Source organism: Drosophila santomea, chromosome 3L (assembly GCF_016746245.2).
Source record: "Drosophila santomea strain STO CAGO 1482 chromosome 3L, Prin_Dsan_1.1, whole genome shotgun sequence".
Taxonomy (NCBI): Eukaryota; Metazoa; Arthropoda; class Insecta; order Diptera; family Drosophilidae; genus Drosophila; species Drosophila santomea.
Window position 1 is genome coordinate 13,726,805 of NC_053018.2, and position 25,318 is coordinate 13,752,122.

General features: G+C 46.5%; 3 protein-coding genes across 7 annotated transcripts; 1 reads left to right on the forward strand and 2 right to left on the reverse strand.

The window, feature by feature from the left end:
- Positions 1 to 242: 242 nt before the first annotated feature.
- On the forward strand, positions 243 to 16,404 carry LOC120448118 (speract receptor). Of its 2 annotated transcripts, XM_039629924.2 has the most exons (16): positions 243 to 1,119; positions 9,955 to 10,654; positions 10,715 to 11,024; positions 11,082 to 11,332; positions 11,464 to 11,535; positions 11,610 to 11,755; positions 11,824 to 11,989; positions 12,073 to 12,078; positions 12,170 to 12,260; positions 12,325 to 12,512; positions 12,945 to 13,124; positions 13,184 to 13,288; positions 13,351 to 13,422; positions 13,487 to 13,661; positions 13,724 to 15,044; positions 15,106 to 16,404. In XM_039629924.2, exons 2-16 carry the CDS (start codon positions 10,229 to 10,231, stop codon positions 15,311 to 15,313), a joined length of 3,717 nt encoding a protein of 1,238 aa, XP_039485858.1. In that variant the 5' UTR covers positions 243 to 1,119; positions 9,955 to 10,228; the 3' UTR covers positions 15,314 to 16,404. The 2 variants fall into 2 exon arrangements, with proteins under 2 accessions (XP_039485858.1, XP_039485859.1); XM_039629925.2 differs by lacking the exon at positions 12,073 to 12,078.
- Positions 6,018 to 7,151, reverse strand: LOC120448121 (pancreatic lipase-related protein 3). The gene is made up of 3 exons (XM_039629930.1): positions 7,014 to 7,151; positions 6,835 to 6,952; positions 6,018 to 6,781 (listed from the first exon to the last, which is right to left on the reverse strand). Exons 1-3 carry the CDS (start codon positions 7,108 to 7,110, stop codon positions 6,085 to 6,087), a joined length of 912 nt encoding a protein of 303 aa, XP_039485864.1. The 5' UTR covers positions 7,111 to 7,151; the 3' UTR covers positions 6,018 to 6,084.
- Positions 16,405 to 16,538: 134 nt separating the features above from the next.
- On the reverse strand, positions 16,539 to 24,828 carry LOC120448119 (protein phosphatase Slingshot). 4 transcript variants are annotated; one of them, XM_039629926.1, is made up of 7 exons: positions 24,352 to 24,828; positions 19,813 to 19,898; positions 19,030 to 19,146; positions 18,521 to 18,971; positions 17,447 to 17,962; positions 17,014 to 17,209; positions 16,539 to 16,958 (listed from the first exon to the last, which is right to left on the reverse strand). In XM_039629926.1, the coding sequence occupies exons 2-7, from the start codon at positions 19,831 to 19,833 to the stop codon at positions 16,928 to 16,930; spliced, it is 1,332 nt and encodes a 443-aa protein (XP_039485860.1). In that variant the 5' UTR covers positions 19,834 to 19,898; positions 24,352 to 24,828; the 3' UTR covers positions 16,539 to 16,927. The 4 variants fall into 4 exon arrangements, with proteins under 4 accessions (XP_039485860.1, XP_039485861.1, XP_039485862.1 ...); XM_039629927.2 differs by lacking the exons at positions 19,813 to 19,898; positions 24,352 to 24,828 and adding an exon at positions 19,213 to 19,410; XM_039629928.2 differs by lacking the exons at positions 19,813 to 19,898; positions 24,352 to 24,828 and adding an exon at positions 19,279 to 19,409.
- Positions 24,829 to 25,318: the final 490 nt, after the last annotated feature.

Genomic DNA, 25,318 nt, shown 5'->3' on the forward strand with positions numbered 1-25,318 from the left:
AGAAATTATGATTTAAAGAATACGTTAATGCAAATTTTAATTAAAGCAAAGGTTTTTGCGTATATAATTTTGTACTTTCAAGTGGAATGGAAATCATTGTTAATGATCATTTAAAATGTAGTGGTATATCAGTGGTATTTCCCAAAACTGAAATGGTACTAAGTTCCATGGTATTTATTCCCCAGCCGCATGGTATTTTCTAGCGCCTTCGGTGCGGTCCCACTAGACGCGAGTGTGTTTGCGAGTGCGGGAGTTTCAAGACGCGCGCGAAGCTGCGGACAGTCTGATTGGAAGTGGAGCGAACTGGAAGGCAAACAAGACGACGCGTGTCGAGTGTTTGCAATAGAAACAAATTGTTTTCGAATACGAACAGTGCTGTGCTGTGCTGTGCTGTGCTATTTGTTTTGTGAAATACAATTGATCGCGGTCACCACATACCACCATCGGCGTCACCTCTTTTGCATGCCCGACATCTCCGCGGATGCGAATTTCGGCTGGCGCGATTTGAGCAACAGGTGGCGGACGACGGACGGGCGGATGAACGGGTGGATACACGGATAAATGGATAAATGGACAAATGGATCGTGTCGATGGGCGGCGGGATTTGGCGAAATTTGGTGCTGATAGACTGGCATAGGCCCGGCATTATTATTGGTGGCCAAAAGGGGTCAGGCGGTGTGCGCGTAAAGAAATTGAATTGACTTTGGTGGCCAGCAGCAACAGCACCAGCACCGGCGGCGGTCCGAAATCGAAATCTGTGTCGCAAATGTGGCACTAATAAATTATCGCACATTCGCGCGCCGCACCGCGAGTGCTTCATTAATGCGGGAATCGCGAATGACGGAGAATATCTAGTTTTGCAGCGGCACTGCGTTTGTTTCATTTTGCCAGGAACGTGACCAAAATTACCAAGTGCCGCGTGGATTCACTCGATCTACCGAGCCATAGGTCTGCATAGACCAAACAATTAGATTTGGTAGCCACGCTTCGCGGAGCTGGGCGCAAAGAAAAAAGAACGCCAACTCCGTGGCCTATAAATATCGGTCTTCGGAATTACTAAATCCAATTGCAGTCCAATTAGCAGGCGAGCGCCAATGAAGCGGCTGTGAAATAGAAATAGTAAGTACGACGCTCTTTTTCAAGCAAACACTTTACCAAGCCGAAGCTTAGATGCCCTATCAATTACAAGAAGTTTCATATTTTTATACTGTTAAGTGCCTTTTAGACCATATATGTATTACGAAATATAACTTAATTAACTTATAACTTAATTAATTAATTATAAATAAAACAATACGGATAAAATTAGCTAAAGTAGTGAAAATATCGATATATATTGGAAAAATAGTTATTAAGGAACAGACTTTTAAAATTATGCTTAATAAGCACAAATAAAATAGCAAGTGCCAATCAGAACTGCGACTCCCAACACACAGCTCCAATCAGAGGAATTTTCAAATCTTATCTGCTTGAATATAAACCATAGTGATTGATAGAACTTTATGTTGATAGCTCCTTAACTGATATAGTGTGTATAGACACTTCCGGAGAAAGTCTCCCTGCAATGCATTACAAACCGCACAGCAAAGCGCATATACCGCACATAAGAGTGTTGAAATCAACAAACGCCAACAGTGCGTATGACAGTTCTTACGCAATTAAAATGCCATCACTGGCTGTAAGATTTACATAAATTCGGCCTGCGAAAACTAAAAACTGATAAGCGTCATAAAAACCATGGGGCAGCAACAACAATTGGATTTTGGTGTGTGAACCGAAACCCGAAAGTCAAAAAGCCAGTTGGAAACAATGCCAAACTCGCAGAGAGCACTGCATTTTTCCACAATTTATTTAAATTTCGCACAGTTGTTGCTTGGTTGCATGTCAAGCCCCGAAATGAGTCAGTCGCGTGGCGCTGCACTCGCAGTTGCACTCGCACTCGCACTTGCATTCGCTGCATGCCAGCGCGTACTTCTTTGTGGCGACAGAGGCTGCGCCGTCATAAGCACTGTCAAATTGCGATCGCCCGAGTGGGTGGGGCGCCGAAGGGGGGCCTGGGGCGGGCGGTGGGGGCGTCATTGGCCCACTGCTGCTGCTGCTGCTGCTACTGCTGCCGCTGCTGCAGTCGCGCTTTTCTCTTGCACCTCGCTGCCCCGCCGTCACTGACCACACTCAACACCAAATCGACAGTGGCCTCTGGGCACAGTCGGGGACGAAAATGTAGCACTCACTGCACGAAAATCAATCTCTACACATGGGAATTAAGTGCATGGCATTTAAATAGCTTACAAGAGTATGATAGAAAAAAGATAGTAAATACGAAGTAGTGGGAATTCGCTTTAAGCTAAAGGTATTTCTTACACCACTTAAAAATTTTTGTATTCATAAATACAATCACTCAAATAATTCAAACCTCCCTTAAATTAAATTAAAGCTTTATTTTTATTATTTTAATCTCTAACACGTTATCAATATAGAACTCTTTCTACAAAATTTCAGACCAAAATCTTATCTCAGTCATTTTCCTAAACAGTTCGGTTTAATTGTGTTTTGGAAGTAAGCTGCAAACACACCTGATATACCAGGTCATCTAAACTCGCTTCCTAATTATTGGAGACTTTGGGGAATATGTGTTACTTAAATAATTTCTGCATAAAAGTAGACCGATTATTAATAGTTTAGTTGCTATTATTTTGCGCTCTATGTACGTCTTAGCTGTCTGTCTAGCAAGTTGAGTGCTTTGCGTGTGGCTTTTTGGAATTGCATTCGGCAAACGCAAAATGATGGATGATTGATGCTCGTGGCCAGAATGCGCATTAGTCGCGGATTAGACGGCCTTTAGGCGGCGCCCAAACTTGGCGGTTTTTGCACATTATTATTTTATTTTTGGCCCGTGTGGCTGGCTATACGGACAGCCACGTTATCAGCCACGTCACCGACGCTCACGCACTTAAATTTAAATAGTTAAGCACCCCCAATATATATAAAACTAATACTGCTGATTAGCGGCGAAACGGGGCCAAGAGATTATGCATGCTGTTGAGGATGTCCCTCGACGGAACGCAAATTACCCGCAAAATTGCTCCTTCATTTATTTACATACATATATATACATCCCTAAGTACATATATAGGGATTTTAGACCGCATTACCAGCACTCGGTACCTGCATGTCATTCGCACCTTTGACGGTGGCGGTGTCATGGAAATTTAATTAAGCCTTTATGCAGATGGCTTTTCAATCGCTTGCTACAACTTTGCCCCTTTGTTGGACAAACGCCCGCTTATCATTTGAAAGGCAGCTCCAAATGTAAAACACCCGGGGGCGTGGCAGCAGGTGGGCGGTTGCCCGACATATGTTACACTCAGCTTTTTGCGCTTATCAACAAGAATGGGCCACCCGGTTGAGCTGGCGACAAAGAGCCTCACCCACAGTTGGCACACTTTTTTGGGAGGGCTTGCTTCTACTCCAGTCATATGGAAAATGATTGCAGGGGCGGTGGTGGGGGGTATGGACGAGGGTTTCCCTCGGGTCGCAGTTGGTGAGCCGTTCAAATGGCATCCCATAAAAGCGTTGTACAGAAATTAACATAGCCATAAAGAGGCGAATTTCGCCAGGGGCCAGCAGAGGCAGCACCTTAACAACACGCGTGTTGGGTTCCGCCCCTCCCCAAAAACAGGGACTTTAATTGATAAACTGAGGGCAGCTGGGGAGCCGAAAGATTCCTTATCAATTCCAACTTCCCGAATTCAAACGCATTCCTGGCCTCATTAACATTACCATTAGAAAGGCAGGCGAACAAGGAAAAAACAGAAATAGCGGCTCAAAGCGAAACAAAGTGAAATGAAAACGAAATTGTTGCGACTTAATTTCTGCTACACATTGTGTAATGGCTATATTTTATGCTTGCAATGTTCTCGATGGCGGGAGTTGTGGAAAAACCACAGAAACATACATTTTATTGCTGGGAGTCGACTCAGAAATACCCTGTACAAAGCATGGTTTTTTTAAAAGAGCAACAAATTGTAGACCCCATTTTATATTTTATATTTAAAGTCTAAAAATCTATCGTTTTTTTAAGTTTGAATAATAATTTCAAATTGGCCAAATCGATTTAACTTATTGCTTTTATCAAAGTTGGAGTTTTAAAAGTTGGCTCCAACTAAGCATTACTAAGAAAGTAAATAGTACAACTATATTGCATACGCGATATACCCCTGTTCTCTCTAATCACCCAGTGAAAAAGCAATGGGCATTTAGTAGGGCTTGTGGTATGCTGAGGTTGGTCACATGGTGACCCACCTCCAGACCCATTATTGGATCCTGTGGAGCTGTGTGGTTGCTGGGGCGGGTGCTTCTATTTTATGGCCTGACATTTAATGCTCAGCCAGCGAATCCGAAACCAAGACCAAAACTGAGATTTCCAGCAGTCCGTTCTGAGGCCAAGTGCAGGCAAATGAAGGAGAAGAGGAGCTGAACAACCGGCGCTATGGGTTTAATGCCCGCTTAACCCACTTCGGCTGACAAATGTGCAACTTTAAATCTTCTCCCCAAAACGCTTGCAAATAAATCACGCGACTTGCGACAGAGGAGGAGTTGACTGCTCATCTTCTCATCCGTGTACGAGAATCTAACGCTAATGAAACCCCAATTAGCGCTGCAAAAACTTGTGCATATTTTTAGGCGCTCGCTATCGCGAAAGTTGAGCCCTCTTATCTGCCGGCAATGGATCATCATCAAGCGTAATTGGCTAATTGTCTGATATCCACGAGTGATGGGTCATAAAGGCAGCGGCTGGGCGCTATGTTTCGAAATGAAGTGACCACGAGTTGGATCTTTCTTTGGCCTTTGAGCGAAATGGAATCCGTGCGAAGGCTACGTGCGGGGGTTGCTTGAGAGGATTGGCCCAGTAAACTTGCACCGGGCACGCAGCAAATTGGTTTCGCCACAAACTTCGGTTCCGGTTCAAGGAAGTGGCACTAGCAGCCGGCAGTCCGGGGTTGTTCCTAACATTCGTTGTACACATTCCCCGAAAGATAAACTTAAGTACAGCGCATTTAAATGCAATTTGTGACAGTTTTCCTTTAGCGCGACTTTCAACTGACACGCACACAGCAGGGTGCGATTTTTCTGGGTGGCGGGTGCTTTTTGGGCTGCTACCCACTGCATTTGGAGGAGCAATGCGGGGGTGACCAGCCAGTGTGGATAAAGTTAAGGCATGCCGTCGCACAAAGGAATTTTCCTATAATATTGCACGGAAATATGCGCAACAACTTCCATTCCGGAGATGGGCCACGGGTCACGACACGCTATCGTTGTGGCTACTAACTTGCTAAAATATTTAAAACAAATTAATTAACTTTCCTGGTAGCTTAAGCGCTGGGGATTTTAAATATTTGTGGAATATTCTTCACGTTGTATATAAGTTGCTTGAGGTAGCGTTTTAGATATATTAAGACAAAAATTAAGGGCAGTGCTTACTTAATAACCAAATCCAAAATTCCCATTTGCGCTAATTTGGTTTTTACCAAACCTATTTTTATTACCATGGTATTCCCCTGGCTTTAACCAAATCCATTAAATAATAAGATTTATCTGAAGTTATCACGAAGCTCACGCACTCCCCACTGAGCTCTCCTTCAATGGCATAAATCTGCCTCGATTCGGATATATAAGCAAATCCTTGAAGCATACTCAAAGGAGCCGATTGCCGATAAACTTTTCTTTCTCCATACGTTGACTGGATCGTCACTTCAGACAACATCTGGCATATGGAAAGGGGGAAACTTGTGAACTCCGCCTATCTGTGCTCCTTCAAACGTTAAGGGAAATGAGATAAGGACGAGGACGAGGACAAGGATGGCGTTCCTTGCCAAGTGAAGGACGTGCGTCAAAACTTTGAAAGGCAAGACCTTTTAAATTGATTTTAAAATAATGAATGAGCCCAGCGCCTGACGCACATCAATTTTGGCACTTGCTCATCGCCATATGCCTCCTCTTTCAACCATCATTGCAGCAATGACTAATGACAAAGTTGCTCCTTTGTTTCCTTTATTCGTTTGGCTTTTTTATTGGATCCGCTGCTCACAGGAAGCTTATGAAGTAGGCTCCACGGGAGAAGGGTGACGACTGTCGAGTCTCCAGGAAATAGATGCCCGAGGCATGCTGCTCATCCCCTTTTTGGCCCATTTTGTGGGTGGACCAGCGGCAGCTGGAGGCGCTTAAAGACTCCACTGTACCACAGCGGGCACTCACAAAGTCATTCTCCGGCGACCACATCTCGGCGAGCAGCTCGAAGGCTCTCTCGTGCGAACAGGAGTCCGTGGAGCAGCCAGGCTGTGTTTGTCCTCCATTGGGATAGTAGTCCACATGACCCAGTTGCTCCCAAGTGCCCAGTCCTCCGGAATTTGTGTGCACCACCTCCACAAACTCAGCATCAGCCTGGGATAGCTTGTGGTCAAGTTCTTCGCCGGAGGAAGGATCAAGGGCTGTAATCTGCGACAACTGACGACCCAGTTCTTGCTGCACCTTGGCAGCCACTCCACCTGCCAAGTGGACGCCCTCCGCGAAACCCACGACCAGAATGCGATCGAGTGGCACATCGAATTGATTGTTAAGAACGATCACCAAGCTGGCCACGCTGTCGATTATCTCTGTTTCATCACTGGCCTCGGATAGATCCACACTGAATATATTGCTGTCCTGCTGCTGAAGTCGGGCGGAAACCACGGCGGAGATCTCCGGCGAGGAAATGTTGCCAAGCCAGCGGGGAATGGCCAAGCTAACGAGCAAAGGTTACTTATGGAGAAATACTTAGATAAATTGATGACTCACACTGCTGGATCGGCGGCATAGAAGGAGCTCCTTACCAGAGCCTCCACCTTCGCCTCAACTTGCTGTGGATTTTCCTGGACGCGGCGTGTGCTTAGGAAAAATCCCGTCTCTCCATAGACTGCAAATGGTCAATGTTTTTCTTTAGCTTCTTGAGTACATTTATTTACTGACTTACTCACCCACTGCTATTGTGAGGGTCAATAACAAAGTTAGTTGTACGCCGGTCTGCATTCTAAATGTAACTAAAATGAATTGAGAGGCATTCGTCTGCGGCATTCTTTAAAAGCTCGATAAGATTACGATTAGGAGTCTCATTTTATGACATTTGATAAGCGATCAATGGTCATCAACGATCGCTGATCGATTGTTCAACTCTAGCTGCAAAACTCAAAACACTTTGCCTCTGATTTTCACACGTTCCTCGAATTCGAATTTCGTTTGTATTTCTCTCACGCTCAAATTGTTGTTTATGGCTCTGGTAGATTGTCAAATTAATCAGCGGCAGCGGAGCTGCACAGCAAGTGTCGGCACTCCCCTGCACTGCCCTGCCCTCCACTTCATCCGCTTCGGTTGCAGCTGCATTTGCATGGCAGACAAATTGCATTTAATTGCCTGACAGCCTCAAGAGGCGAGGGCCACCGGCACTCGGAGTGGGCTGCGGCTCGGAAAATGTGTAGCAAACTTCACGCCAATCCCCAATCCGTCTGCTCCTCCGCCGCCCCCCGGAATAGTCGCTCCTGCTCCACCATCAATGTCAGAAGGCGAAACAATGAAAATGGCAAATTAAACTGGAAGTGCAATGCAACAGCTTCACTGAGAAGAGAAATCGTTGGTACCTATCTTTATTGATTGAAGTTTGCAAACAATTAACATTAAATAGGGTTAACACTTTATAAGTTGGGGAGGCACAGCTAAAATTAAAGAAATATATTTTTCGGGCAGAAAAAAAGGGACCTAAATTAATTGATACTTTGTATTTTTGATTAATATGTTTCTTACTAAACTGAACAGCTTAATAAGCCATTAGTTATGTAGTTAGTTTTCAGTGCTAAGAAGGTGCAGTAAAATCCTGTGAAAATTATATTTATAAAATATTTTTCACAACGGACTTATATTCAGGAATAACAACATTTTATGTTAGGGCTGTGATATATATCCGTATACCTATATTTGTTTACATCTGTTTGGATAAAATCAGTTATTTATTTGCTTAAATTGTTTGTTTTGTTATTAAACTACGTACCATAGTTCAGGAAAAGACCTTCCAAATGTTATTTGCCTACAAAGTTGGATACATGATACCTGGCCATGTGTTTGATAAGGCTTGTGTTAACCAAGAGAGAGACTCTGATGGATGCAACAGCAGTTGACACAGTATCCTTGGACAGCTTAGGTATTCGGAGAAATTGGGGCGGAAACGAGAACTTAACGTACTCCCGTGGCTTTAGTTTTGGGCTCCCGCGACGGTTTGGCGGATAAATCGCTTGCGAAATTGTTGTGTCAAGTGCAGCCGGTGTGTCCAAACTCACTCCCCTAGGTTCAGGATTCTGGGTGGAGGGCACAACAATTAAACGGGGAGGAGAAGCGGGAACTCTTCTTGCCGGCTCAATGGGCACGTCACGGGCTTTCGCTAGATTTACGGCCAAAGAAGCGTTATTAAACGATGCCAGTGCCGATGGCGGCCACTTGTAACTTTGTTTGTAACCACGACAAAGGATGGGGTAGAGATGGTTACCCAGGGTTAGCTACTTGTATTAGCATAAATAGAATGGACTGCCGCACGCAACGCTTTACAAGACCAATATAAGGGAGCGCATCCCGTCCTGGAACAATGGGGAATTTTTAGCATTGGGGTCAAGGGGAAAAGTCAATATGCCAGGCTAACTTTCAAGTGGATTCCAGAGTGCAGCGGAGGAGGAGGAGAATCAAGGGTGGCTGCTGCTCGAGTCAATATAATAAATTACTGTGATAGCTTCAAGAAGTTGCAAAGGTTCTGCCAATATTCAATATCGCCCCCAGAATCCACAGGGCGTGTGAAAGAAGCAATCAGCCACAGGGAGTGGGTATGTGGGTCCAGTGAGAGATGTGCCAGACAAAAGGCAAACAAAGACATTCCAAAAGGAACCCAGGGAGTGTGTGGATTGGGGATTGGGGTGGCGGCTCTATCAGCAACTTCCCGTGCAGCATCCCGGGGAAAATCACACATGATGCGTCGCCATTTCTCATAAAAATTTCATTACATTGACCGAAATGTGTGGCGAGTTTAATATCAGGGAATTTCAACACATCGTTAAGGTTGCACACATAAAGAAGCACCCTACGAAATGGCTCTATGTACTTTATTAGTCCTTACCACGCCCCGAAAACAATTAGAACTGTGATAAACGAGCTTCGACTTAAGTTCTTCATCTATTCCATTCAGCGAGGTGAACATCTTTATTACCAAACATTTCGTTGGCAAGAGAAAACAGGTCCTTCTTACCAGCGCAATTTTGTCTATGACCATTTTTTTTAGGATGTCGCGAACTTAAATTCTTCCAGACAAATTAAACTTTTACATCCCTGTTATTACCAAATTCGTATAAACAATTTGAGTTGGCAAGTTTATTGCACAAAAACAAAACGTTTATGAAAGCCATGAAGTTACCCAAGTTGTCGCATTTGGTTTTTGTGTTTACTCGTCCTTTTAATAAAAATGTAACCATAATTTATGCAGATCACCCAAGATTTTAGGTGTTGCCAAATTGAAGGTTTCTCCTTAAAGCCAAATTCAAGTACGTTCCTAATATCTCCAGAAAGATTAAGAGATGTAAGATATACCGTATTAATTGTCTTAAGCAAGTGGCATGTGCGTAAGTGTATATAAATGAAATCTTTTGCGTCATTACGGCAGCCATCTTTTATGGTGCCTCCGCCAAAGTATCCAGCATTAGTTTATGTGTTATTTGCCCACCCATATGGATGTTGGCTTTTGGGGAGGCAGAACGTACGAGTACATAGCCATGTATGTGCCCCCGCATAAATCAGAGGCACTCCTGCATGACCCGGCCTCGTCCTTGTGTTGTTCTCACAAGTCTTAAGTCTTAAACGATGTTGTGATTAAAGTCCTCTTACTTGCAGAACAGGAAACGACTGACGGCAAAGGGAGCTGGCCAAGACGAGGACGCAATTAACCAGAACGGAACAAAACAAGGAAGAAGGGGATTCGAAGAAACAGGGAGCAATGCAAACTCAACAAAAATGTTGCATCTCCTCGAAGGATCAACATCTGTCGCCAAGGACACTGTCACACAAAGGAGACCCCTCGTCAGTTGCATGAAATAATTTCGTTTAAATTAAGCGCCCTCCTCACAAAAAAAGGAGCAGCATTTCACGCGATTGCCGTCCCCGCGTAATGTGTGCTCACCCCTGTCCTGCTCCAGCTGGAATCTACCACTCAGGACTGCTGCATCCACTGCTCCTGCTACTCCTCTTCCTGCTCGCTTTTAGCAACTTCCGGCCGACTCATGGAGAGGTCTTCACGCTGGGTTACCTCACGGCCTCGCAACGGCGACCGGGAAACCTGGACTACAACCGACCCGGTCTCACCATCTCCGGCGCCATCTCGCTGGCGGTGGAGGAGGTGAATGCCGGACGACTCCGGGATCGGGGACATTCCCTTCAGTTCGTCGTGGCCGAAACTTACGGCGAGGAGGTGGTCAGCATCCGTCAAACGGCGGCACTGTGGACGCAGCATGTGGCCGCCTACATTGGCCCCCAGGAAACTTGCGTACACGAAGGTCGCATGGCGGCCGCCTTTAACCTGCCCATGATATCTTATGTAAGTTGGTTGCTTCTTTATATTTGTGCAATCTCCTTATTAATAAGTAATACCTTTCAGTACTGCACCCATCGGGATCCCTCGAACAAGGCTGATTTTCCCACCTTTGCCAGGACACGCCCACCGGACACCCAGATCTCCAAGTCCGTAGTGGCCCTTCTGCTGGCCTTTAATTGGACGCAGGTGAGCTTCCTCTACTTGGACGACGCCAGTGGTCAGTATCAGCCCGTGGCGGAGACCATTCTGAGCACACTGACTGATGCCGGAGTCACTATCCGGGATATTCGCACTTGGAATACCATCTACCATCACGGATTTATGGACAATCCTTTCGAGGCGCTGGTGGAGCAGACCTATGCCAACACTAGGAGTAAGCTGGGTCTGAAGTTAATTTCATTCATGCTAATCACATTTTATATGCCAATAGTCTACCTCATTTTGGGTCACTACTATGAGCATGTCGGGCTGATGGTTAGTCTCCAGAGAAGAGGAATTCTGTCGAAGGGCGAATACTTCGTAGTGGGCATAGACATCGAACAGTATGATCCGGCCAAGCCTGAAAAGTATTTGCGAGGACTTCTGCTGGAGGATGTGGAGCCATTGGCCGTGCAGGCCTTTCAGTCCTATCTGGGCATTGTCCCCACGGCTTCCGTCTCCTTCGCCACTTTTGCCAATGAGGTTTGTTCGCTGACAGGTCCTGACAGTGATGTGATTGATGCGCTGCATCCGCCTTCCGCACGTCTCATAATTGTCGGGGCTTTCGCCACATTGACCACACATTCTGACCCTCATTTCGTTTTGGTTTTCAGGTCAACAAATACATGGAGCGACCGCCATTCAATTTCCCCAATCCGCTGGGCCCCTTCGGCGGCGTAAAGCAGGTTCGCCTCCCACGAAACCGAAGACGAAACCGAAAACCATTGACTGACCTCCAACCTCTTCCCTTCATTGCCAGATAAGCGCCGAGGCTGCCTATCTCTACGATGCCGTGCATCTCTACGCGAAGGCCTTGATGGAAGTCCTGGACTCGGGCGGAAGACCCAGGAACGGCAGCGCCATTGTGGCGGCCATCAAGGGTTCGCGATATCGCAGCGCCATGGGGTGGGTGTTGGCCCATATGACAGCTAATCCGGCAATTGTGCTAACACACATTTTCATTTTTGTTTTAGCTATCACGTCTACATCGATGAGAACGGCGATGCAGCTGGAAATTATACAGTATTAGCGAGGGGATCCGTGCGGAATGGTCGCAATCAGACGGTGCTGGGTCTGCAACCCGTGGGCACCTTCATCCACCGGAACAGCAGCTTCAGCAGCATCAGCAAGGCGTTGCCCGTAAGTAAATCCCCGGCTTTTCTTATACATCCTCTTGTAACTTGCTCTCTGCCCCTCCTCCGTAAATCGCTTGACCCGTGCAGCACCAGGTAAGCGCTTCTGCCTGGCACAATTAATCACACACCTCAATTTGTTTTACTGTGTTTTGATTTAATCCTGGTTTCCATTGGTTTACCGCAGGATCTCAAACTGTTCAGCCCCATCGATTGGGTGGGTGGCACGCGACCAGCAGCTGCTCCACGTTGCGGATTTGGTGGCGAGAAGTGCGTCAGTGAGTATGGAAGTTTACTAACCAATTCTGTGAGTTTACCCTTCCTCCGTCTCTCAAATCGCAGATTACACTGGCGAAATTTCAGCGGCCATTGCGGGCGGTGCCCTTTTGCTGCTCAGCTTGGTCTCACTGGTCCTGTATCGCAACTGGCGGTACGAGCAGGAGCTGGACAGTCTGCTCTGGAAGATAGACTTCCGCGAGGTGCAGATCCATGAGAACGAACGGGAACAGCAAAGTCAGAAGCAGACGCGCGTAAGTCCCAGTGCCTGTCATCTTAGTGCGATGGCACTGACGCTTATCGTAATGGCAGACAGAACACTCTAAAAAATTGGCTTTAAAGTGATAGGTTATCTATGGTTATAGATCCCCTCAACTTATATAAGTATGTATTGTAGCACAAAGAATTTATTCTAAATTTAGCCATGGTTTTAAAATTGTTTAAACCAATGTAACCACTGAGAACGTAAGAACCACTTGTATAGTTAAGTGTCGGTTATACTCATAAGTTTTTAAGAAATACTTTTAAAGTGCATGCAGACGGGCCATTTAAGCTGCATGTGTTACTTTGTGAGAATGTGTCAGTAAAAGGCTCTTATATTCCTCCTGTTAAAGACTCTTCTCCCGCCATTGCATGTCTGACAACAGCACTTGCTAAATCACTTGCCGCGTCGTCTTCCTCCGCAGTCCACCCATCCGCTGATCCGCACCAGCCAAGTGAGCCTGAGCTCCAATCCGGACGCCGACTTCCGCTACACGACAATCTTTACGCCCATCGGACTGTACAAAGGTCAGCTTTATGCCATCAAGAAGGTGCGAAAGAAGAGCGTGGACATCACCCGCGAAATGAAGAAGGAGCTCAAGCTGGTAAGACGAATAAATGTGATAAACCATAATCCATTTAAAAATTTTAAAATATTTTCCAGCTGCGGGATGCCCGCCACGATAATATTTGCGCCTTCATAGGCGCCTGCACGGATCCGCCAAACATTTGCATCATCAGCGAGTACTGCACCCGAGGCAGCCTTAAGGTCAGTCGGTCAACTAGTTCCCTGTTAGACCAAAAGCAACTCCCACTTCCTTTCCATTGCAGGATATTCTGGAGAACGAGGACGTCAAGCTGGACAACATGTTCATTGCCTCCATGGTGGCAGACATTATACGCGTGAGTGCTGTAACATTATACTAATGGCCGACCCACCCACTGACCTCTTTCCCCATCCCGGCAGGGCGTCATCTATTTGCACGACTCGCCCATTCGTTTCCATGGCGCTCTGTGCACTTCCAACTGCCTGGTGGACTCCCGATGGGTGGTCAAGCTAACGGACTTTGGCCTTTTTGCCTTCAAACAAGGGATCGAAGACAGCACCACGGATATGCAGCATATGTCGGCCAAGTGTCTAAGTGAGTTCGTTTTCCAAGGAATCTCAGCTTTAGATTTCTGAAATACTCCCTCTCTGTTCCAGAGCTTCTTTATCGAGCTCCTGAGCTGCTGCGACAGGGTCCATCCTCGCTGGTCATGGGCACACAACGCGGCGATGCCTATTCCTTTGGCATTCTCCTGTACGAGATGCACGTCCGCAGAGGACCCTTTGGCGAGACGGGTCTCACGCCCATGCAGTGCCTGCAGAAGGTGCTTCAGCCCCAGGATTACCTTAATCCATACAGACCATCCTTGCAACCGCTGGAAACGGCGTTCGACTGCGTCAGCGAGTGCCTGAGAGAATGCTGGGCGGAGAGGCCGGAGGATCGTCCGGATTTCAAAACCATCCGCACCAAACTGAGGCCTCTGCGGAAAGGAATGAGGCCCAACATCTTCGACAACATGATGGCCATGATGGAGAAGTATGCCAACAATTTGGAGGCCCTGGTGGACGATCGCACGGATCAATTGCAGGAGGAAAAGAAGAAGACCGACGCACTGCTGCACGAGATGCTGCCGCGCTGCGTGGCTGACCAGCTGAAGAAGGGTCACAAGGTGGACCCCGAACACTACGAGCAGGTCAGCATCTACTTCAGCGACATCGTGGGCTTCACTGCAATGTCCGCCGAGTGCACCCCTTTGCAGGTGGTAGATTTCCTCAACGATCTGTACACCTGCTTCGACTCAATTATTGGGCACTATGATGTTTATAAAGTTGAAACTATCGGAGATGCTTACATGGTGGTCTCTGGACTACCGCTGCGCAATGGTGACTTGCATGCAGCGGAAATAGCCACCATGTCTTTGCACCTACTCAGTGCCGTATCAGAGTTTAAGATCCGTCACCGGCCCACAAACCGCCTGCTCCTGCGGATTGGCATACACTCGGGTCCCGTTTGTGCGGGAGTTGTGGGTCTGAAGATGCCACGTTACTGTCTCTTCGGAGATACTGTCAATACTGCTTCCCGCATGGAGTCCAGTGGTGTTCCGCTGAAGATCCATTGCAGCTGGCAGTGCCGTCAATTGCTTGAGAGGCTGGGTGGCTATCACTTCGCGGAGCGAGGCGTCATCTCCATGAAGGGAAAAGGTGATCAGCGCACCTACTGGCTGCTGGGAGAAGATGAGGAGGCACGCACTCGTCGGACCTATGAGCGATCTCAGAGACGCGGATCCAGGGCACTCAACAAGTTCATCCAGGGCACCATAAAGCAGGCCCAGGAACAGGCCAACGAGTACGGCATACGATCCTCCCTTAAACAGAAGAATCTGCCCAGAAACTCGCTGACCCGCTCTTCCAGTCTGGAGTCGCCCAAGAAGCTGCGGTTCGCTGCTGGTAGCCTCCTGGAGCATCATCGCTATCACAGGTTTGACACAATAACGTTGTCAATCAGCTCACAAAATAATAAAAATCTATTTTCCCATTAGTGACGAGGCGCTGTTGGAGGTGGACTCCTACACGGGCTTGCGCCGTTCTTCGGGAGGATCCACACAGTCGCGCTATGAGGAGACGACCCTCTCGCTGACTCTGTCCTGCCAAAGTATTGAGATCGTAGGTGGGCAACATGGTAAAAGGAGACCCTCTTCATATCCCACTGCCAACACGCCGCTGCTGATGAACCACGTGGAGGTTTAGGGCCGTGTCCTAGTACTTATTTAACCCAGATACAGGGAACTTAGTGGAATTTTGTGTTCAGTATGTTTAGCCAAGTATTTGTATCGCTTTTAGTGTCGTACGCAGATGGATAATCCTTGGAGTCTGTCATATAATTGTGGTAACTGTAGCATCAGCATATTGTGAGAGTGATTATAAATCTAGTCGTTGTTTAAACACATTCATGCGCTAACCTAAATCAATTTAAAATAGTCAATAACCTAAAGTAAATTATATGAATAAAGAGCAACAAAATAAACGACTATTTAATAGGGATATCCAGGGTCATTTTTATTATGTTCTATATTGCAATTAGGTTCCATTTCAATTTTTGCGTCTTGGAGACAGTTGCTTTTATTATTGTATATTAATTGTATTAATTTGACAAACTTAACGATTTATTTTTTATATAACTTTAGTTTAAAACCGATTTGTGCATTTCTCTAGGCATTATAAATACAGTATTTGATTCATCGCCGTTCATCGCCATATGTGTTAGTGTATCTTCAAACCATTTATATTTTGTCAAAGCCAGCTTGAAAAAATGTCTCAAATGTCCTTTAGATTGTTTAGATTGTTTTCGATATTCTAGGAAAGATTGTAAATAATTTTACATTCTTATCGATTATAATTTGAATTGTGTTTTGGTTTCATTATGATAAGCCACAAGCTTTAAAGCACACTTTAATGCGATTTGTTTGTTTTTTTTTAGTTAAATTTTGTTTGTGATCTAATGTGTGGTAAAGTCCGCTCTGTATTGCTTTTCATCTCGAATTTTTTTGTTTGTTAAGTGTGTGTGTGGAAGAAAGAGGGTGGGGTGAGCTAATAAACTTTGTTTATATATTCAATGCTACACAATGCAACAACTCTAAATAACAATCTCAAATCTCATATGTCAATACTATATCAACTAGGTATGAATGTATATAACGCTTGCCTTGGGGTTGGCCCAATTCGTTTTGGTTCGCTATCAAAATATTTGCAACAACAGTGGATGTAATCAAAAATACGCAATTGTACAATTCTCAATTATTGTTCGACTGTCTCCACAATCGCTCGCATCTCGCACGCGCCATCCTTCTTCGGTACAAAACTAACAAATGGCCATAACCAACTAGGTAACCAGTTAACCAGGAGGCCGGGGAATCAGTCCTTCCAAATGGACTGACAACAAATCTGCTCGTATAAATAAATACGCTATATAATATACAGTAAATATGTGTGTATATGTATATGTCGGTATTTCTTAAATGCGTCTCTGAAAAATAATCTCTTAACATTTGATTTTCTTGATTCAGGCTGCACTCGAAGGCGAGTGCCCCGAATGCGTATTAAAAATTGATCAACAACTTTTAGTAGCCAAAGCCGGAAACGAAGGATTCCGCAGCCCAAGCATCTAACAACAGTAAGCTACTCAAGGATCCAACGAATCCCAATCGGGAGTCCATGGTCCACTACCAAACAAGTCTGCAGGTCACGAGCGCATTTTGCCAAAGGGTGCAAGTCGCTTAAGGATTACAGATTATATGCAGTGGGTGCCAACGCAACTCGCATTACAAAAAAACCTCCTCGGCCAATGACGGCTTGCTCTGGACTTCATCTCGGCTTCTTCACCAGGCTGGTGGATCTGTGGTGGTTGAAAATGTGGGTTACCAAATGGCTGCAGGACTTTCATCACTCACCTTTTCACGCCATGACGTGGACTGGCGGGAGGAGTGTGGCAGGGTGAGGGTGGAGCCGAGCCTCCCGACGAGCCCCTCGACGAGGATATAGATAGTGTAGAGGCTCTGGGTGCCGAACAGCCCAGGTAAATAGCCGATCCCTTGTCAGCATCCCGCAAATCCACTCGGGAACCGTGGACGGAGGAAGGAACCGATCCTGTCAGAGGTCAAGAAATTCCATTTTATTGTATACCTTGAAAATGGGCTTACTAACGAATCTCACTAAGTTGTCTGTAAACGATGAAGCATCTGAATTGTTCAATCCACTGCTTTTAAGATATTACATGATATAAAAAGAAATAAATACTGAGAACGCAATAACATTAGTTTTAATACATCAGTCATATTTCATTGCCGCGTCATCGTTTACAACCAACTTAAGGACGACACTCACCCGTGTAAGCGTGCAGTCCAGCCGGACTACTCCGTGGACGCACTCCGAAACCGCTGACCGTGCTGGCACTCCGCTGCAGCTGGGCGGAGCCATTTCCCTCCCTGGCCGCCGACTCCCTGCGACTGCCGGCGCTGCTCACCCGAGGCGCTTCTCTCGAGGAGTTGCCCGGCCGGGGAGAGCGCTGACTCCTGGGCAGCTGCTGCTGGCGCTGCTCCTGCTCACGACGAGCATCCTCGAAGGCGGCGGCATACTCGGCCGCCTCGCGGGATGTGGTGGGCGGCTGTTCCAGGACGATCTCGTCCTCGGGAATGCGCTCGTTGCCCACCGAGCGACGGACCATGGGCAGCGGTGAGTTCTTGGGCGATGTGGGGCAGGATTGGGCGGCTACACTGCTCACGCTGAGCGAACTGGACGAGGCGTTGGCGTTGGAGGACTGGGCACGCAGACGCGAGTGTGTGGAGGCGTTGGAGGGACGTCGTCGGAACAAGCCCTTCGTGGGATCCATGTTGCAGACGCCTGCGCAGAAAGAAAAATGGATATATGATCATTAATATGGAATGCCAAAGCATTTTGGAGTTTCTAAGGTTATTTGGAAATTAATCCAAATTTCTTTCCGCTTCGTCAAAGGAAAGTAAAACATAAATTATACAAGGCTTGAAGCAGATGATTCTTTTATTGGTGGTGACTATGGTTTTGTAAGACAGGATTGAGATTTTGGTAGACGTCGTCTCTTTAACTTCGATGTGGACTTGGCTCCTGGCTTCGTTAAAGTCTTGACTTCAACATACGACTCTTCATCAATGTCCGAATCCACATTCTTGACGAAACGACCTTTGTCGCAATCCGGATCGTAGTAACGCACACTTGGCATAAGTTCCTTGCCCAAGCTAAAATCCTGTGAGAAGTCATCGCTCAGATCCGTTTCAAAGGTGCTCCTCTTCCATTGGTCCACCGCGAAGTTTAGAGTATAAGCCACGCTTCGCCTGACCTTGCCCAAACCCTCGCCTTCGCCATCGCCATCGTCTTCCTCCTCCCCCTGACCAATACTACTCCCATCTAGGTCCTGACTCGCACCTGTTGGACATTTTTCGCCGCGGGAGCAGTTGCCCTCGCAGATGTCGCGGTTCTGCAGCAGCTCCTGGTAGTTGTCCAGCGCGGTGGCCACCTTGGTGCGATCCAGTTGCTCCAGAGCCGAAGATGGGAAGCGTTCCCTCAAGCGGCGCCGCTCCTCGGGCAGCTTAAACTGCTCAAACTCCTGCAGTTGGCTCTGGAATCCCGCATTGGGATTGGCCACAGCGCGACCAGCGCGAACCACCTTCAGCGCCTCCTTCCAGTTCAAGTGTGTGGCCGTCATGATGTAAGCCACGGCCACGGTCACCGAGCGCGACATCCCCGCCAGGCAGTGGATGAGCACGTTGCCTTCGCGAAGTCGAGCGGCGTGAATGAAGTCGTTGCAGACGGAGAAGTACTGGGAGAGATTCTGGTCCGGCGTATCCGAGGCCATCACGCACAGGTAGTGCTTGTCCTAGGATGGGAAAATAACTTAATTGGACAACCCAGGATGAAGTACACGAATCACTTACCGGCAGCAGACGCCGCGGACTGTCATGTATGGCGATGATGTGCGAGATCTTGAATCTTTCCAGCTGAGTGTGATCCTTGGAGTCGCGGTAGTTGCCCACATAAAGTCCCGGCAAGACCTACAGAAAATAGGCAGAACAAAAACATATGGTTGTGGGATTAGGTTCTGGCTGCTCCGGGTTTACCTCTCCCATGTGCCAGTTCATTTTGGGGCGATCAGATAGCAAAATGATGTGGTTTCGTGTGCCTACGATTTAGAGTGCTGTTTATGGAGACGGAAAAGTGGCAGCCTATTTATTGGTTTTCTTGCATGTTGTTCAGTTTTTGTTGCCTTTGACAAGTTGCCGTGACAACAATCGTGGACTCAGACTGAAAAGTTGGTACCAGAGCACCAATTCCACGTTATTGCGGAACCAGTTTATCGATATTTAATCACCGATCTATACGGCCGAACTGGCAGTGCAGTCAAACATAACTTGCTTTTCTAAGCCGAAGACTAAATATTCTGAAAGTTACTACTTACAATAACAAAGTCAAGTGCTTAATTCAAAATTAAAGTCTAACTTTAGCTTGGAGCATATTTGAGCATATAACTGTTATGACATATTCAATGAAAAAATATATAATTTAGTTACTTTAAGTCGAAAAATATGCAAGGGCTGACCATTTATGTCCTGAAAATACTGCAATTATGGCTGCTTAACTTTTGTGTAGGACCTTGAAGACGGTTGTCATCGGCTTCTGTTTGTGATTTTGCAAGCCATAAATCTTGTCCTCGTTCTTACCTTGTTCATGCCATTCCCCATGTTTCTTCATTTAAAAGTTGCGGCTCACTTCCTCAATTGTCAAACGAATTGGCCCAAAAGCATTGCTGAAATGGTAAGAAGCAGAGGAAGAGAATCCTTTATTTGACAAGTTCAGGCGCAAAATTCCCAGCGAAGGCCAAGAGGAAATGGCAGTGTGATTGTGATTGTGCTTGTGATTGCGAGTGTGGGCTTTGGGGGCAGCTAAATGCTTTTGTTGTGGGTTGTGATGAAAGTGCAAGTGGCAAATGTTGCAAGCTGTTGCCACTGCCATGGCCAAAACGTAATGGATGTCTTTGTCGCCGCCTTCGTCGCGGAAGTAAACAGACCTTGACGCTGGCTCGCCTGCATCTCATTAGTGGGACAGTCAGACAGTCAGACAGACAGATAGACTGTTTGTCCTGGTATTGGGGCTAGGATTTGGGTTCGGAATGGGCCGAAATGCCAGAGGCTAAGCACCAGCAACTGGCCTACCTGCTTGGCCCCCAAAAGTAGGCAAGGTTAGGAGACGGGGTCCTTGCAACAGTTGGTTGGGCCCGCTTTGCTTTCTTTCTTTCTGCCACCCCTCTAAGGACACTGGCAAAGGCCTCATCACAAAGTCAAGACGTGGGCAGCCCACCACCTATGAGCCTACGAGCCTATGAGTCTACGTTGTGTAACACACTCGGATACCACCCATCCTTTGGGTGCACTTGGAATCCGACACATCTGCATAAGTTGTCTCGCGTTGAGGCAATGGGCAAAGTGTCGCTTTGTTGTAATTTCATTCCCGGCACGTTGTCGTCGCAGCCACGGGCATTAAATTGACTGACATACTCGAGAGCAGAAGAGTCGGAGACCAGGAGACCTGGAGCAGATAAGGCACGTGTGTGCCGCGCCAGCAGTAGCAGCTGTCATTTACCAGTCAGCCCGACTTGGCCAATGGAAACCACCCGCCCATCCACTTCCGGAACGGGGAAATTACGAAATTAGAGCAGTCAATCTAGCCCCTTCATCCCCTCAAAGGTATCGGAGGCAATTGATCAGCCAAAATTGCTGCTTAGCAGCATTCGGACAGCGGCGACATGGACTTCAAGTGCATCCAATCAGCATCACAGTGCCTATAAATAGGCAGCGCCCACTTCCATTCGGTCCGAGTTGGAGGATTCGGTCGCAGAGCCGCAATTCGATTCAATTGATGTGACACTTCGCTCGTCTCGGCCTCCGTGTTCCGTCCCACAATTCCGCACAGATGGAGCACAGGAATTAAGATTGGGACTAGGGGGCTTTGGCGCACTTAGGAAAACACTTATTACATAATGATGGATGAGGCTCTAATTAATGAAAAAAAACGGAAAAGAGCCTTGAATTGATTTTGTTCATTGATAAATTTGCACTCAAGTAGAACTAAATTGTGCGTGTTGCATGAGGATATAAAGCAGTTTAATGGAATTTCATAAACATTCAATTGATATGTTTGAAGTTAACCTCGGTACTCTTTCCCACCGGTAATAATTTAAAACTTACTTCGGAATCAAAATGCAACGAACCGGAAATGCAATTGAAACTGATATTATTTTCATGTATGTATGTGTGTGGGGAAATTGGAAACCGGAACCGCCTCGCTTGTGCGCCTGTGACGTCCCTGTGTCCTTGTGTCCTTGTGCCTCTGTGTCAGTGGAAGTGTGTTGGTTTAGCCGCTGGCCAAATATTTTAGGGGCCATGATTGAAAAGCAGTTTTGCATTGAATTCATCGACGAACTTCTAATGAAATCGCATTGTGGCCGGCGCCCTTTTCCCTCTTTTTCCGACCAATGCATTTCCGGGCCGTTTGCCAAGGCGATTTTTTTCGCTTCGGAAGAAGTGTTGCATGCCCCGAGGCGCAGACATTGAGTGAGTTGAAATTTATGGAAAGCTTTAATCAAATTAAATCGTTCCCCGCTCAACTGCTCTTCCTGACCGGGACTTACATTTGCTGCCAAGTTTTTCACTTTGCTTCCCACCGTAATGGCGCGAGTTTTTCCACGAATGTTTTTTGATTATCGTTTGCCCATAATTTGGGTTTTTCTTGTACCCAATGTCATTTGAAGGGGGGGCATATACGAGTGTATTATATGCATATATAAATTAGCCGGAATCGGCCTTGTCCCATCTCGACCGTTTCGTGCGCCGCCCCCTACGGCTGGCAGTCAATTATATCGTTTAGACATTCAACATGAGCAATAAAATACATGCCACAGCGGCACCAGAAGCCGCACCTACCAGGACATCAATGGATGGGATTGGGATTGGGATTGGGACTGGTGACGCTTTATGACTCCATCGCTGGCTGGTGGCCTGGTGAGTCAATGGCGGAGCGATATGCCGGGTGGGAAGCCCCCGCCGTCCAAGGGTGGAAGTCCCAATTGCTCAGTGACTGTGAAAAATGTGAGTTTTTTGCCATCGAGCTTTGTTTGCAATAAATGTTTCAGGCATGAAAAAGGACAAACACGCCGAGGTCTATAGACATACAGTTCAACATCCCTAAATTGAACTGTTTATCGAAAACGAACAACAATATATAAATATACAAGAACTTATTTAAAACTTTTTAAGCCGCCTTTGAATTTATAATAGTCTTAAAGACTTCTTGATAACTACTTAAAGGCGAAATCCTTAAGAAAAAAACCTTAATCTAAGGCCTTTTAAAATGTTGTCTTCTTACCACATATTTAAGAAACAAAATGTCTCATAGTACCTTTTAAAATACTGACTTAAGCTAAAGAGAAGACCAAGTTTTATGAACACAATATCTACTGTACAATAAATACATCAAAATAGCGATTATGTTTTGCTTTCTTTGCTGCCAGGCAGGCAGTTTTAAATAAATTCGAAGGCCTGCACCCTCACACACCCTACCCACGAGAATGGAACTCGAAAAGGGCGGAATTTAGGGGCAGTCATGTGTGTCCCTCTTCACAGGATAGGGGCAGCCCATCCAGCAGCCAGCAGCCAAACAGCGCCGCTTTGTCTGCGGATATGTCAATGGACCGGCAGCAACCTCCTACCTCCTGAGGAGAAGGGTCACAAGTGTGGAGCCGACTAAGCAAAACTTTCCTTCCAGAGGGCACGTGCTGCCATAAAATGCTTTATTAACATACAACCGTTCTGGCCAAGATGGGTAAATACAGGGTGTACAAGAGGGGGGTATTGTTGATTTCATGAGCTTCGAGGATTTCATTGCTCCAAGCAAACATTGTACGGGCTCCTAAGCAAACGCTAGTGCCAGCAGAAACTATTTTCACTGGCCACCGGCTATCTGGTAACCGAAATCCCCCCAATTCCAAACCCTAACTGGTCCTCGGGCTGTGACAGAGACAAAGTGTTGCCATCGTCGAGGCAATAAAACTGAAATGTGATCGCCTGGCATCACCTTCCCCATGATGACACACATAATCTGAGTCAATGTGGGGACATCAACCTTGATTTCGGAATGCATCCGTTTCCCTCGGCAGCGGAACTCTATCTGCAATTCCACTTTCCCGTCCAGGTCACAGCTAATTAACTGCATTCGAGACCGAGAACGAGTCCTGCGAAATGAAACCCTCGAAATGTGACAATCTGAACTTAATGAACCGTACACTCGGCTCGGAAGTTTTCGCCGTCGACGGAACGAAATTTAAATAAATAATTAGGCAGGTGGGAGGCGGGAGTGGTGGTCGAGTTGCATGTCTCAACATATTAATTTCGTTTTACATATGCAATGAGTGTGGCGTTAAAAGTTTTGGCCATGTTTTTAGTGTGCAACAAGGGAAATTAAGCGAAATGAGGCATTCAAAATGAGGGTTTCTCTCTTTGGCAGCAGTTGGCATTTGAAATTAAACGGATATGAGCTATATGGGATGTATAACATTGTCCCTGGGCCATTGTATACACAGAGTACTTTTACGACTTTTCACAAGTAATTAGGAGTCAACCGGGCGTATACGTGATTTCTCATTATAATACTACAACGATTAAAGTTTTGATAACCGTGAAGAGATATCTTGAAATCTTAGCCCACGTAAATGTCTATATATCCGTAGAGTACAGAATTTTGTAATGTAATATTTTAAGTCCTACACAATTTCACACGAGTCTCAAATCGTAAATAAACAAACAGCCAAAACCGTGATAGATATCTATGCACAGAGTCATCTGTGGTATCCACAGTCACGTTTCGGGGCATTTTCACACCAATTCGAGTTTGACGGCCGGCTGACAGTCCACGACGCGCCCAAACAGCACATTACCCATACGACCCGTGGGCCAAGATTTACATGGAAAACACTTACGCGCTCTTGACACGGGAGGGAAGAAGGTGGAGGACTGTCCGTTAATTCCCCAGTTGCGTGCCCAAAACAAAAAATAATTATTCGAAAAAGCCGCAAATTGTTTCATACATACGTACATATGTATATGAATGCGAGCAGAGGAGTATAGTTTTTGACAGAAATCGGACGTGGGTCAGTCACCCAACCGAATGTGGCATTATGGAGCCGTTAAGGGAATCGCTGGACTTACGTTAACTTGGGCGCTCCGGTTGCTTGCCTTACTGGTCAATGGAGCTGCCACATGGAGACCTTCAAGTGCGACTTCGACTCGCGAGAGAGGGAGAGAAAGTAGAGAAAGTCGAGCGGCAACTCCTGTTATATCACGGTGCCAGCGGCGGTCGCACAAATGCACAAATTTTGATTCGGCTCACACAGATTTTTCGCTAGTGTGAATTTCTCTCAGTGTGAACTCTAAACTAAACTGTGTGACGCTTAAAGCCAAGTCGATAGTATCCTGACCAGTTTTCCATGTCGTTTTTGCGGCCCGGAGCGTTATAGAATAGGGAGCCGTAAAAGTTGTAAACGTGAAACGAGCGTTTGAGGACCGAGAAACAATGAAAGTCAAACCGCAAGAAACGCAGCCGTGAAATGTGTGGATAGTGGAAATATGGAAAAAACGAGCTGCAGCCGCCGCGTGAGTTCCCTTTGCAGGACGAGGATTGCGCCAAACGAATCGGCTCGAGCGCTGGTCACAGACTGAGCAGCTGAGCACCACTGCCATTCGGACTTGGCTCAAACGGAGTGGCAGTGGCTGAGGCACGGGCACCGATGCCCGCGGGCATGAATGGGAACAAGCCGAGTTTGCGCACCACCACAGCGCGCCAAAATAAAAACTCACTCAATGTGGCAGTTCGGCTCGTAGAGAGAGGTGCCTTGCCACAGAGTACGTAAAAACCTTTGATTCAGTTATATAATTGAGGGGGCGACCGGTCAGGTTTTATTTTGTATAGTTCTGCCTTTCTTACGGGGGAAACCTCACCTGTCGATGGGCAATTAACGGCGAGTCGGGCAGTCAGTAATCAACAAACTGGCCGCAAATCCATAAGCTACCCCATTGAAACGGTGAGGTTAATTGAGCCAATGTTCGATATTAACGGTAATCGAGTGCTATATGGTAGTAACAGCCAGCACAATGGGGAAAAAGTATATATGTATAT